Raw genomic sequence first — 15,188 nt, 5'->3', positions numbered from 1 at the left:
TGACAATGACTGAATTTAGTAGTGTCAACCCTGTGATTATGACTAGTGTATTATGTATATAGAAAAATCCTTAATACACCGTTTGATGTTGCGCCTGTCAGATGCAGAATGTACAATTAAGGTAATAGGTGATAGGTGAATATATTATTGGTATCAGTATCAGATTCTACCCGGAACTTGTTAATTATTGGCAATATTAATAATGCGGAAAACAAAAGGGTCTGGAGTGGTGTAATTGTAAATCTACACCATTGTCCAATATAAGCTATATATAAAGTTGAATTCTTTGATTTGTCGTTTTTACCCCCATGAAGGCTGACAAATTGGACCTCGTTGTTTTAGTATTATAGATATTTCATTACAGTACATTATGTAGATAAAAAGTGCTTACATCTTAAAGATAAGTTATAAATCTTTATTAGTTTGTGACAAATGAAAGAAAAAAAATTTCATCGTGCTCATGCTCATGATTAAGTTGAATTTTTGTTTTGGTCTGATAATTTTGTGCATAGTTATTGTCCTTGAACTTGAAAAACTCACTCATATAATCAGTTTTCCACACGGTTTCTAGTCATGCTTGTAGATATTGACTTGTTATTTTCTTTTACACCATGACATGTTTTTGTCGAGCCTTCGACTTTAGTCGAAAAAGCAAGACTAAGCAATCCTACATTCCGTCGTCGTCATCGACGGCGTCCACAAATATTCACTCTGTGGTTAAAGTTTTTGAAAATTTGATATCTTTCTTAAACTATTCTGGATTTCTACCAAACTTGGACAGAAGCTTGTTTATGATCATAAGATAGTATCCAAAAGTAAATTTTGTTAAAAAACAAATCCGTTTTTTCCGTATTTTACTTTTAAATGGACTTAGGTTTTCTGCCAGGAAACAACACATTCACTCTGTGGTTAAATTTAAAAAAAATTTAATAACTTCCTTATACTATTTTAAATTTGTACCAAACTTGGACAGAAGCTTGTTTATGATCAAAAGCTAGTATCTAGAAAGGAATTTTTAAAAATATTTTGTACCTGTGTATCTGTATCAAAAGATAGTATCAAGAGGAATATTTTTATTGATTGTTTTCCTCATTTTGGTTGAGCCTGCGAGTTACAGCAAAAGTAGGCGAGACACTGGGTTCCCCAGAACCCTTCCACATGTTTTTTTTTAAGTTAGTTTGCTTTTGGTCTATAACCTATCGCAAGGAACTGAAATAGTGCTTTGATATTAATTGACAATATTTTATAAAAAGCTAGGTGGGGGACGTTGTTTCCACACTTGTCAAGATTGAAGTTTTGGTTGTGTTCCTTCTAAGGGAGGTAATAATCATGTATATTTTAGAAAACAATTCACAACAAAAGAAGTATGTCAATTACGTTTTACTGATTTGAAAGAGCTACCAAAAAATGTAAAGAGGGGAGGAGAACAAGAAGAAAAGCAATTTTATTATATATTTGTCATACACAATGATAGATGAAAAATTTTACATTTATTAGCAATAAATTATTGTGTTCATATATTATTGTCTAACTTACTTAGACCATAAGATAGATATAAAACTATCTTACCTTTCTGCCAATTTAAAAACATTTTGGCTTGCTATTTAATGCAATATGTATGCGCGTAGCTTTTACTTGCCCAAAACAGCTAAAAGTAGTAGATTAACTAATTTAACATCGAGTTCACTTGCGTCTTGTCTGTTGATCTTAACTTTGAAGGGTAAATATTCAAAAGGATTTGAAGTGTTCCAGAGGGATGGGTCCCACAAACTGATTGTACTTGACTTGTGTGGAATTGTTATATGTTTGAGGAAACCCAATTTTTGGTGGATTAAGGAAATATTGTATTTTCATTTATTTCTTATTTTATGTTTTTGTGTTCAGGGTTATGTTTTAAGTCAGAATTAGTTTGAAAATAACATTGAATATGATTTTATTGCATGTACATGAACATGATTTAGGCAATTTTCATTCTAATTTGTCTGTTTTTAAGTATGCCTTGCCATTTTAAATTTAACAAAAAAGAATATATATTAACAAGCAAAAATTTTATAACAGTTTAATGCATTCATTCAAATTTAAGTGTGGTGCAGTGGGCTCAAAAATCTCTTTTTACACCCCATGTAATACTGAACAGAAAAAAATCTTAATTTGCATTGAAATTATACATGATGGAAAAGTTATATTTTATATATACAAATGTTTCAGTATCCAAAACTGGAAAATATCCTGAGATAAACCTTTTTAGAGAAGACAGAATTAATAATATTTTGATTGTATTTGATTGGACAGGTTGGTGGTCAGTGTTCATGCAAGTCAAATGTTGAAGGCCTTCAATGTGATACATGTAAACATATCCATTATAACTTAACAAGTAGTAACAATGCTGGATGTAGCAGAAGTCTGTGTCATGAAAAAGGGACATTACGCTGTAATAATAATGTTACTTGTGATAAGTGTGAATGTAAAACACATGTTGTGAATGCCAACTGCGATGCTTGTAAACAGTATCATTATGGAATAAATGGGAACAATGGTTGTAAACCTTGTAATTGTTATACTCCTGGAACACAGAATGCTAACAGGACATGCGACCTTACAACAGGACAGTGCGATTGTAAAAGTTTGGTAGAAGGTGTGTATTATAAATATCTTAAGTTTTAGTATAGATTAACATACTTTAAGTTTCTTTCTTTTTATGAAATTTGAGACAAAGACAAAGTTTTTACTTGTTTATCATCAATAAGTTACAATTTATTACAGTAATACATATAAAATTTTGATATAGGACAGGAAAAACTGCATGAAGATGTTGCATTAAGAATGAAATCTGTTGATAGAATGTCTTGAAATATTGCTTGTTTTCTAAAGAATCATTCACTTGAAGTAGGTAGTGGTTGTCTTTTCAGCATCATGACTAATAGCTACTTTAGTAATTGTTCACCATCTTAACTACACATTAGGTAGTATACAGATTTCAGTGCACATGTCATTTATTTCTGAAATTACCTTCACCTGATTGGCTCAGAATAAAGTTAGAAAACAAGAATCTAAAAAAAAATTGAGAACAAATAAATAAATATTTTTTAATAGAACAACTAATACTAACAACTTGCCAACATGAGGTATTGTCATCACTTTGTATCCATAGTCAATAACTTGTCTATTTTCTGTTGAAATTAGTCTGTTTACTTTAGAAATGAATTTTGCCCTCGAAAACCATTAGACTAAATATACCAAACATAGTCATAGTCATCTGTAGGGTTTGCTCTTGATGTTCCTGCTGATCAAACAAAATGGCAACCATTTCTTAAAATAGAACATATGGGTACAATGCATATTATTGTCAATTATCTTTTAAAATCAACGTAAATAGTCAATACCAAAATTATTACAAAGAAGCTTGTGGTACATGTATATAGTTTTTATACGCCCGTCAAAATTTTGACAGGACGTATTATGGTATACAAATGTCCGGTGTCCGTCCGTCTGTCCGGCGTAAACATGTCACACCGTAACTTGAGAACGACTTATCCAAATTTCATGAAACTTAAGATAGTTGTTTCTTATGATGGTCAAATGATCTGTATACTTTTTGGTGAAAATAAGATTAAAACTTTTTACGTTACGGCACTTTGTAACTAAAACAGGGATGTGTTTTTTTCACATGTCGCACCGTATCTCAAAAACGATTCTTGATTGTGGCTTAAAACTTTAAACACTTCTTAGTTATATTAATCTTAATATCTGTATACTTTTTGGTGATGATTCAAAATTTTATTTTTGAGTTATTGAGTATTTTGTAAAAAAGGGGGAGGTTTTTATACGACCGCAAAATTTGAAAAATTTTTCGTCGTATATTGCTATCACGTTGGCGTCGGCGTCGTCGTCGTCGTCGTCGTCCGAATACTTTTAGTTTTCGCACTCTAACTTTAGTAAAAGTGAATAGAAATCTATGAAATTTTAACACAAGGTTTATGACCACAAAAGGAAGGTTGGGATTGATTTTGGGAGTTTTGGTCCCAACATTTTAGGAATTAGGGGCCAAAAAGGGCCCAAATAAGCATTTTCTTGGTTTTCGCACTATAACTTTAGTTTAAGTTAATAGAAATCTATGAAATTTTGACACAAGGTTTATGACCACAAAAGAAAGGTTGGGATTGATTTTGGGAGTTTTGGTTCCAACTGTTTAGGAATTAGGGTCAAAAAAAGGGCCCAAATAAGCATTATTCTTGGTTTTTGCACAATAACTTTAGTTTAAGTAAATAGAAATCAATGAAATTTAAACACAATGTTTATGACCACAAAAGGAAGGTTGGGATTGATTTTTGGACTTTAGGTCCCAACAGTTTAGGAAAAAGGGGCCAAAAAGGGACCCAAATAAGCATTTTTCTTGGTTTTCGCACCATAACTTTAGTATAAGTAAATAGAAATCTATGAAATTTAAACACAAGGTTTATGACCATAAAAGGAAGGTTGGTATTGATTGTGAGAGTTTTGGTCCCAACAGTTTAGGAATAAAGGGCCCAAAGGGTCCAAAATTAAACTTTTTTTGATTTCATCCAAAATTGAATAATTGGGGTTCTTTGATATGCTGAATCTAACTGTGTATGTAGATTCTTAATTTTTGGTCCCGTTTTCAAATTGGTCTACATTAAGGTCCAAAGGGTCCAAAATTAAACATAGTTTGATTTTTACAAAAATTGAATCCTTGGGGTTCTTTGATATGCTGAATCTAAAAATGTACTTAGATTTTTTATTATTGGCCCAGTTTTCAAGTTGGTCCAAATCAGGGTCCAAAATTAAACTTTGTTTGATTTCATCAAAAATTGAATAAATGGGTTCTTTGAAATGCCAAATCTAACTGTGTATGAAGATACTTAATTTTTGGTCCAGTTTTCAAATTGGTCTACATTAAGGTCCAAAGGGTCCAAAATTAAACTAAGTTTGATTTTAACAAAAATTAAATTCTTGGGCTTATTTGATATGCTTCAACTTAATATGTACTTTGATTTTTGATTATGGGCCCAGTTTTCAAGTTGGTCCAAATCAGGATTCCATATCAAGTATTGTGCAATAGCAAGAAATTTTCAATTGCACAGTATTGCACAATAGCAAGAAATATCTAATTGCACAATATTGTGCAATAGCAATTAATTTTCAATTGGAGTTATCTTTCTTTGTATAGAATAGTAGTTGATAATATATGTTGGAAATTTGCCAGACATGACTATGATGTCATTTTCTATTTTTATTTGCCAATAACTTTATGTAAATAACTTCATTGGAAATTTGCCAATATAAAATGTTGCTGATGAAGCTTTTTTTCCTTATCTTATCTAAAATGTTTTTAGATAATGTATGTTGGACATTTGCCAGACATGACTATGATGTCATTTTCTATTTTTATTTGCCAATAACTTTATGTAAATAACTTCATTGGAAATTTGCCAATATAAAATGTTGCTGATGAAGTTTTTTTTATTGTTTTATACAATAAACAATGTGTATTCACTTTTACTACCAACCAATCTTTACCATTCAGTGATAACAAGCACTTTATTTTACATTTTAATATTTTATAATGTATTTAAATGAGTAGTTATTGCTGCAAACTCCATTAGAAATTTGAATTGATATCAGTTTTGGAAAAAGGGAAACGGGGATGTGAAAAAAAAAGGGGGGTGGGGGTTTAAATTTTTCTCATTTCAGATTTCATAAATAAAAAGAAAATTTCTTCAAACATTTTTTTTGAGAGGATTAATATTCAACAGCATAGTGAATTGTTCAAAGGCAAAAAAAACTTTTAAGTTCATTAGACCACATTCATTCTGTGTCAGAAACCTATGCTGTGTCAACTATTTAATTTTAGATTTAAAAAGTTTGAAGAAGAAATCTTTAATTGATTTGTAAAATCTTGACATTTGTTTTGTGTAAAAAAAAACCCATGTAATGTCAAAAATTTGATCACAATCCAAATTCAGAGCTGTATCACGCTTGAATGTTTTGTCCATACTTGCCCCAACTGTTCAGGGTTCGACCTCTGCGGTCGTATAAAGCTGCACCCTGCGGAGCACCTGGTTTTTACATGTCGCACCATATCTCAAAAATGATTTATGATTATTTTTTAAAACTTTACACATGTCTTTGTTATATTAATCTAAAGATCTGTATACTTTTTGGTGATGATTCAAAATTTCATTATTGAGTTATTGAGTATTTTGTAAAAAAGGGGGAGGTTTTTTTTTACATGTTGTGCCGTATCTCAAAAACAATTTATGATTATTGCTTAAAACTTTACAAACTTCTTTGTTATATTAATCTAAAGATCTGTATACTTTTTGGTGATGATTCAAAATTTCATTTTTGAGTTATTGAGTATTTTGTTAAACAGGGGAGGTTTTTTTTTCATGTCGCGCCGTATCTCAAAAATAATTTATGATTATTGCTTAAAACTTTACACACTTCTTTGTTATATTAATCTAAAGATCTGTATACTTTTTGGTTTTGATTCAAAATTTTATTTTAGTGATATTTAGTTTTTTGTAAAAAAAAAAACAGGGATGGGGGTTTCACATGTCACGCCGTGTCTCAAAAACAATATATGGTTATTGCTTAAAACTTTCTCAGAAACTATTTATGATCATTGCATAAAACTTCCACACAAGACGTTGGGCGTATCATGCGCTCATGGCGCAGCTGTTTATTGACATGTCCATCAGTCATTCAGTAAGTCTGTCAAGATGCTCACTTAAGGGCATACGATACAGTTACAGGGGAGGTAATGACGTTGCTAACGTAAAATGTTATTTTCGCGACGTCAAACTGTGACATATCGAGAAAAGATACATTTTTCGACTGATTTTTATCATTCAAACTGATTTAATTTGAAAACGAGTGCATGGACCCCTATTTTTAAAAACAACATTTTGTTTCATTTTTCATGGAGATAATGTGGACCAAATTTTATAAAACTGTAAATAGTGAATTTTTTTTAATTTTAATAAATAAACAGCAAAAAATTACGTTTTTTTCTCAATTCATGACCATTCGATAAATATGAGTTATTTCTGAATAAAAAATGCATCAATTTTTAGGATACTTATAAAATACAGAAATTACAAATTATACAACAAAAAACAAGTTGTGTTTATCTTTTAAAACAAAAAAGTTATGACTTTCTTTCAAAAGGGTATGGCCGAATTTTGAGCAAATATACAAAATTTCGACCTAATTTAACTCAAAAAGTAGCACATGAAGGTATATTTTTTTATTACATATTTGATTTAATCAGGTAAAAATTAGCCTATATGCAAATTTTCACCAAACTGTAAATACGGGATCAAAACCATACTTGAATTCATTGTCTTGCATGAAAGAGGAAGATCCTAATTGATTATGAAGTAAATATAGTTAGAAATTTGTGCAAAAGATGTGGTTTCAGATGCCATGGAAAATGCTACCTATGAGATTGCAACCATACTTGGATCATGGGAGTATTTTATTGACTATATTACTTACATGTTTAGATGTATTTGGTCACATATAATAAAAAATGAGAGGAAGAACCCTATTCATGGTGACAGCTGTGTCTAAGGTTATTTATCGCTATTTTACAAAATTTTCTTTTAATCTTACTGACTGATAATTTCTTTTCTTGTTACAGTAGAGTGATATGAAAATTATCGCTATAACTAGGAGCACATGTGCTGTTGTCAATGTAATCATCAATGTCATAATCGGCAAAATAATGATAAACCGATTATCATTGGCTCAAGCTAGAAAATCTCTCTTGTTGAAATGACCAGCAACAATCTATAAATATAGCACTTAAACATTATTTTTTTTATCTACATGTATTTGGAATTTTCCTCTTTGATATAAGAGATTGCATTTTATAAACCAAAATAGATAAACGTGAGCTTAAAAACATTTGCATGTATATTTTTTCAATGTCTCTAGCTATTTTAAAAATAACAAGTGTAGAGATATATATTGCACAACAAAGCATGCAACTTTTAGTTTATTTCAATAACATGACATCTGAGTTTGATGATCCAGAATAAATCCCTTTCCCCTGCACAAATAGGATGATATATATGTTGCAATTGCACCTTTCTGTAAATGAATTTGTTATGATAACTTGTTGGTCTTCACACAAACTACCTAAACATTTTTGGATAGATTTAGAAGGAAAGATAATAACACAATAGCTTGCTCACATATCCTCCATTTAACTTAGATTCAAGAGAGATTCATTTCCATTAGAGGTCTACCCTGGAATTGAATATTATGCTATTTTGAAACTTGAGAATGTATGAATGTGTAAACTTTATCAATAACATTTGATAGCAATTTCTGTTTGTACCTAAATTGTTTCTGGAATAATTTTCATGTACTGAGACCCATGTCAGTTGTTATTAAAACTTCCTTGAGAAAAACTTTATAAAGAATTTTTGTCACATTTATTTGATTTTTATTAAATTTATTATGATAATTTAGTATGATGCGGGAAAAGGTAACCAACCTATAACTTTGAGAAATGTTTAAAGATGCACATATTGTCATGGACCTTATCAGTTGAGGTTCAAGTTTCTTAGAATTATTTCCCCCAGAAAAGATTTAGGTAAACTTTTCACCTGATCCATTTAGTTTTAAAATTTATTGGTGTAATTTAGCAGTAGTAACAACTAAAGTAGGCCACTAAAGAACATATTGTTAAGAATGTTTTGTCAAGATGTACAAATTGTCATGAGACACTTGACTGCTAATGTTAAATTTCTTAGAAATTTTTCCTTGAATAAAAACTTCTTCCCACTGTTATTTGTTTTAATTATTTATAAGAATGTAATTGTGACTTTACTTGTTGAAGGAATATTTTGATATTTGTATGGCTTAATAATTGATTAAAATTTTTGTTTCAATGAAAAATTGTTGTTAAATAAAAAAAAAAATAATACATTGAGTTTGTTTATGGTTAAAAAAAAAAAATTCTCATGAGTAATTAAAATTTGTTTATTGCGAAAAAAATAGAACATTTCAACAGTGTCATCTCTGTCAAGGCATTTAAACTATTTATCAGTTCTCTCTAGAATCTAGAGGATCCTGAACAACAAAGAACTTGATATTTGTACTTTTTTATTTTGCTAAAAGTACATACAGACATTACAGTTGGTATTCAATCTAAAACTTTTGGTTAAAGGGATAAGGATTGTTCTAGAAATGTGTGTTTACTGCATATGTATAGGGAAAACACGATTTTTCATAGTTATTGACTTAGAATTCTGGGATCCTATTGATAACAAACTATCAAAGCAGTTTTTCATGACTGACCCATCATTAAAGTCATATATGTTGAGATATGTAAACACCATAAAATGGTGACAAGGGAACATCACTATCTAAAAATGGATAATTATAAACAATAGGAAATGAAAACTCATCTTTTTTATCATGAATTTATTGTAAACATTGTTATGAAACTTAACAGAAGCTTATCCTCAAGACCTTGAAATGGCATCTAAAGAAAAAATTTATTTTAAAAGAAATCTTTGTTATACTGATGATTAGACTAACTTTTTAGCTCACCTGGTCCATAGGGCCAAGTGAGCTTTTCTCATCACTTGGCGTCCGTCTTCCGTCGTCCGTCGTCGTTAACTTTTACAAAAATATTATCCTCTGAAACTACTGGGCCAAATTTAACCAAACTTGGCCACAATCATCATTGGGGTATCTAGTTTAAAAATTGTGTGCGGTGACACGGTCGACCGACCAAGATGGCCACCATGGCTAAAAATAGAACATAGGGGTAAAATGTAGATTTTGGCTTATAATAAGTCTGAAACCAAAGCATTAAGAGCAAATCTGACAAGGAGTTAAATTGTTTATCAAGTGAAGATCTATCTGCTCTGAAATTTTCAGATGAATAGGACAACCTGTTGTTGGGTTGCTGCCCCTGAATTGGTAATTTTAAAGAAATTTTGTCGTTTTCAGTTGTTATCTTGAATACTTTCATAGATAGAGTCATAGAGATAAACTGTAAACAGCAATAATGTTCAGCAAAGTAAGATCTACAAATAAGTTTTTACATGACCAAAATGGTCAGTTGACCCCTTAAGGAGTTATTGCCCTTTACAAAATAATTTCCTCTGTTACTAATGGGCAAAGTTTATTATAGATAGAGATAATTGTAAGTAGCATGAACCTTCAGTAAAGTAAGAACTTCAAACACATCACCATCATCAAAACACAATTTTGTCATGAATCCATTTGTGTCCTTTGTATAGTATGCACATAAACCAAGGTGAGCAACACAGGTCTAGTTAAGTTGACCTTTAACTTTTACACTGATTGGCCAGTTATTGGCCAGACACAGGGTGTTGTAGAAGCCCTTACAATTTCTTTTTATAAAATAAACACAAAAAACCTTGCAAATTATAATAGCAAGTCTTGCTGAAGAAAATTTACTTTTTAAATGAAATTGGAGTACTTTATTTAAATTTTCTTGTTTTATTTTGCCTTATTAATTTAAATTATTGTAAGCTTTTTGTCTGAATGTGTTTGATTATATTTTACTTGGTTGAATTGCAATTAAAAAAAAAAGAAAAGTGCACTCATTTACCTTCCATTGTTTTATTATAAACATGGCCTTACATAATAATTGCATTGTTCTTTTAAAAGTTTGTATTATTGTTTATAGCAGGATATCTTGATGTGACAAATGTTTACATGGTGTTGTTTGAAGGATGTGCTGGATATCGTAATCTATAAGTGGGATTTTCAGTTTACCTTTTACAAGATATGTGTTCACCTATTAAAATTGAACAGTTCAGTTTATTCCTTATTCAGAGAATTATATCCTTTATACTAGAAGAAATATCAGATTGTGAAAGAGATCAAACTTTTGGCAAAGATGGTCAATGATATGGTGATAATTCTGACATTGGTTTTATTTTTAGGAAATCAGTGTAACACATGTAAGAATGGTACTTATGGATTAGAAAATGTTAAATCAAGTGGATGTACAAGCTGTGGATGTAATAAATATGGATCTATCAGTAAAAATTGTCATTCTACATCAGGACAATGTACTTGTCAGGGAGAATATAAAAACCAACATTGTGTAAGTAAATTTCACTATCGCTCGGGCAAAAATAATCATGAATATATTGCCTACCCATGTTAAAACTACAATAAAGTATAGCTTGCATCAATTATTTCTTAAATCTGTTTTAAGAGGGTTACAATTTTCTGATTCTCTAGTAAACTATTAATGAATTCACATAGGAGACCCTTCAAACTTGCCGTCTTCAAGATATTTTGTTTTCATGGTATATTACTATTAGGAAAAAAATTAAAAGTATCCTAATGACTCAAGGTTTTAGCTTGAATTATTGAAAGCTGTTGCTATTTACTTAAAGCATGTAACTTTTCTAGCATATTTTGTGTCCATTATGTACCCAATGAGGCATGGGACAATACTACATGTTTGGGATTCTACCACTGCATCCATTCTTTTTCTGTATATAAAGAAGAAGAAGAGTGTGATATGATATTTCTCCATAAAAGTTTAGAAATTATTATTTTTTTTTTTTTAAATTTAAATGGTAGAACTTAGAATTGAGAAATATTCTAAAATCAAGACCTGTATTTTATCAAACTGTTTTAAATCACAGTATTTCTTTTTTTTTTAGTGCAAACAGGAAAATACACATAATTGGTTGTTCTGTGTTATGCCTACCTTATTTTTATGACTAGATAAATTCAATTTGTGACAGTAAAAACATACCTTTTATATGAAGGCCATTAGCTTCAAATACAATATGTTTTTTCTATTCTAATGCCATTTAAACAAATTAGTCCATTTTAGTTATAAATTCAGTTTAAAATTTCTGAAAACGAAAATTCTTAGAAAAGAGGTTATTGTCTTTGGCAACTTTACATTAAGGCGACACCATATGTATGCTTTCAGCTTGGAATTTAAATACCTGCTGTTTTCAGGCTTTTCTTGTACATCTCAGAATATAATCCTAATGTTAAATATTTTCATATGAATATGGTATTTAGAATGCAGAAATAGAAAACATGATGCCAAGCTACGGACCAATGTCTGGTGGGACTGTTGTTACACTGACTGGACATCTCTTTGGTTCACTTGAAAGTTCAACAACAGGCCTCGATATTTTTATGGATGAAATATCTTCAAAACCGTTTGAAATATCGTTATGGTAAGAACTTCTAAACTTTAACCTGTAATAGTTCACTTGATGTACATGTTAATGTAAATTTAGATTACAGTTAACTTTAGTTAGGCCTTCCAACTCACTGTGCTTAAACGGCTGTGGGTAACTGAAGTTAACCACAGCCCAAGATGGAGTGCCTTGTGTCGGTAAGAAACTTCTCTTTTATATAATAACAATACCATGAATGCATCACGTATACCACTGAATTGAAAAGTTGTATCAATCTTTTAGGGAAACTCCTAAACTTAACAGGTGATTAAATACTTCAAAATAAACGATCACAGCACAACTTGTCCTTTACTTTTTTCATTATACCAATAGGAATGTCTTTTAAAGAATTGATATTCGTGGATGAAATGTTTGAACATAATATAGAGATTGCATCAAATATATCGAAGGATTTTCCTATCCCAGGAATAGATTACCGTAGCCGTATTTGGCACAATTTTTTGGAATTTTGGGTCCTCTATTCTCTTCAGCTTTGTATTTGTTTGGCTTTATAACTTTTTTGTTCTGAGCGTCACTGATGAGACTTATGTAGACAACACATGTCTGGCATACTAAATTATAAGCCTGGTACCTTTGATAACTATATATAATCAGAAATGAAGAAGATTTCTAGTATGATATAATTCATTGTATCGATGGAAGACAAAATCTGGAATAATTTGATAAAAAATAACTGTAAATCTGTAAAACTCAGGTCTGATTGTGTAGAGCAACTGTATATGTCACGTTCTCTTTTCTCTTGGTTATTTTGATGGATATCCTAATTGTAGAAAACATCACATGACAATTATCAAAGGTTCAGCCATAAACGAGTCCGCTATTAAGAAACAAAACCATTTAAAGTTTAAGTCCAATGACATTACGATTCGAGTAGTATTTAGTGGCCTGATGCATTAAATACTCAACTTTAAAGATTTGCCTTAAATGAAAAAACTTCGATTGAAAATACATTTTGAAAAAATGGTTAAATCTAATCTTATAGCTAGCTGCACATTCCACGTGTATGACATTTGCATTAGATTTCATTAAATTGAGCAAAACAAATAAAAACAGTAGGTAAAAGTCAGTGACAATATAAGTGATAGAGCAGTCAGTAGTGTTACAATAACAAATACTATATGAAAATATAAATAACTAAGACAACAAAGTAATTTAAAAGTATAACACTGCCCTGATAACATATTAAGAGGAAATAGATAAAGCATACTAGGGAACGTATTCATAAAACACTATAAGATCCTATAACTAATTGACGGGATGTATAAATACTGAGCCACGTCAAGGAGTATTCACCAAAAAAAACATAAAAAAAATAAAAAGAAAGAGAGGTGAAAGTAAACAAACAGACAATTAAACTTCAAAATGTAAACAGCATGACCAAGTCATGACCCAAAGTGAAAAACAGCAACAAGACACACATCAGTCAATAAAAGTTAAAAACCAGGTTAAAACACAGATAACCCATGATCGAGTACCACAAACCCAACAAAAAACTTCCATTGTAAGTATGGTGTGATAATAAAACCACATTTGGTGATGAATGAGCATTATAAACGGCTGTGTAGGTTACAAAAAAGGGGTTTTACAGTGTATATTGTCCTTTAGTTGTTGAAATTACAACTCTTAAAATTTACTTTGTTTAATTTGAAATTAAAAGTTACCCACATCTGAAAATAAAGTTTATACGGACAGTCTACTTCGTTTTGATCAAAAAGTTACCCACATCTTATGCCTTTTTTAAAGTTAGCCTTGCACTTTAGTGAACTCTTAATTAACAAATTTATGGTAATTGTAAGTGATTTATTTATTTAAGAATCCTATAAATATTTACATACTGCATGAAATGAAAAATGTTGCAAAAGGTAGATTTTGTATGAATTATATATCAACAAGTTTAGAGTCCGCCATCTTAGGCTGTGGGTAAAGTTACCCACAGCTGTTTAAGCACAGTGCAACTTCTCCAGGGTGTTCTGTTGTAATCTGTCTGTCATTCCCTCAATTCATTCAATAGCAATTCTATGTTGAATTATAAGTAAATAAATAAACTATTTAAATAAATTTATTTTAATGATTTTTATTAACAGTGTTTTTGTCAATTGAAGGTCACAATTTTGGTGAGAAAAAAACCTTGTCATTTTGTAAAAGATGAACAAATGGACAGTTTGGGTGCATGATACAAATGTATTTATCTTATGAACTGCAAATAAGAGACTTAGACTTTAAGTAAAGTCATAATAATTGTTTTAAATGGAGGTTTTAAATTTCCACTTTTTTGGTTAGTATAGAATAACTAATGGAAGAATTGGAATAGAGAAAAATATTCAACGAGTGACCGAACAACACATTAATTCACGAATGCGCGTAGCGCATGAGTTAATTATCAGTGTTGTTTCGGTCACGAGTTGAATATTTTTAGATATTTGAATTCTTTAATTAGTTATTCTTTTTATTTAATTGGCAAATGGCTTTTTTTAAAGAAATTAATGTAAAACATGTAAGGAACTATATCTTTTTTCTACGCATTCACAATTTGTTTTGATCCGCTGTTATCGACGTCTTGACAACGCCTATTGTTGTATGAAGTCAGAGAGTAAAATAACCACGTTTATTGAAATTATCGGTTTTTATTTAACTGGGAAATCAATGTAATTCATTGCAACTAATGTAATAATATCTTTTAACAGGAACCAGACCACAGTAATATTTAAAACTTACAAATCAGATACACCAAAGAAGACTACATTCCTGCTCAGATGGACAACACCATATAGCATGTATAGTGGTTCTTCAGATGATATGAAATTAACAAGAACCTTCGAGTATAGAAGTGATCCTGTTATTAATAACGTGAATTCAATGGTATCGTTTGAAAGGTACAATGTTATACAACAACTTTTTGCTTTGATATTGCTAAATTCAGATATGACTAAACTCATT

The 15,188-nt window shown here is 30.4% G+C and overlaps 1 protein-coding gene across 1 annotated transcript in view; it reads left to right on the top strand.

Moving 5' to 3' along the window:
- LOC143072339 (uncharacterized) overlaps positions 1-15,188 on the top strand; it is a 71,728-nt gene that overhangs the window by 37,460 nt on the left and 19,080 nt on the right. Inside the window, exons 11-14 of the mRNA XM_076247235.1 lie at positions 2,293-2,635; positions 10,959-11,122; positions 12,067-12,227; positions 14,936-15,124. Coding sequence (XP_076103350.1) covers positions 2,293-2,635; positions 10,959-11,122; positions 12,067-12,227; positions 14,936-15,124 — 857 coding nt within the window. The remainder of the gene's footprint in view (positions 1-2,292; positions 2,636-10,958; positions 11,123-12,066; positions 12,228-14,935; positions 15,125-15,188) is intronic.

Source organism: Mytilus galloprovincialis, chromosome 4 (assembly GCF_965363235.1).
Source record: "Mytilus galloprovincialis chromosome 4, xbMytGall1.hap1.1, whole genome shotgun sequence".
NCBI classification, from domain to species: domain Eukaryota; kingdom Metazoa; phylum Mollusca; class Bivalvia; order Mytilida; family Mytilidae; genus Mytilus; species Mytilus galloprovincialis.
This window is presented reverse-complemented; position numbering and strand designations above follow the sequence as displayed.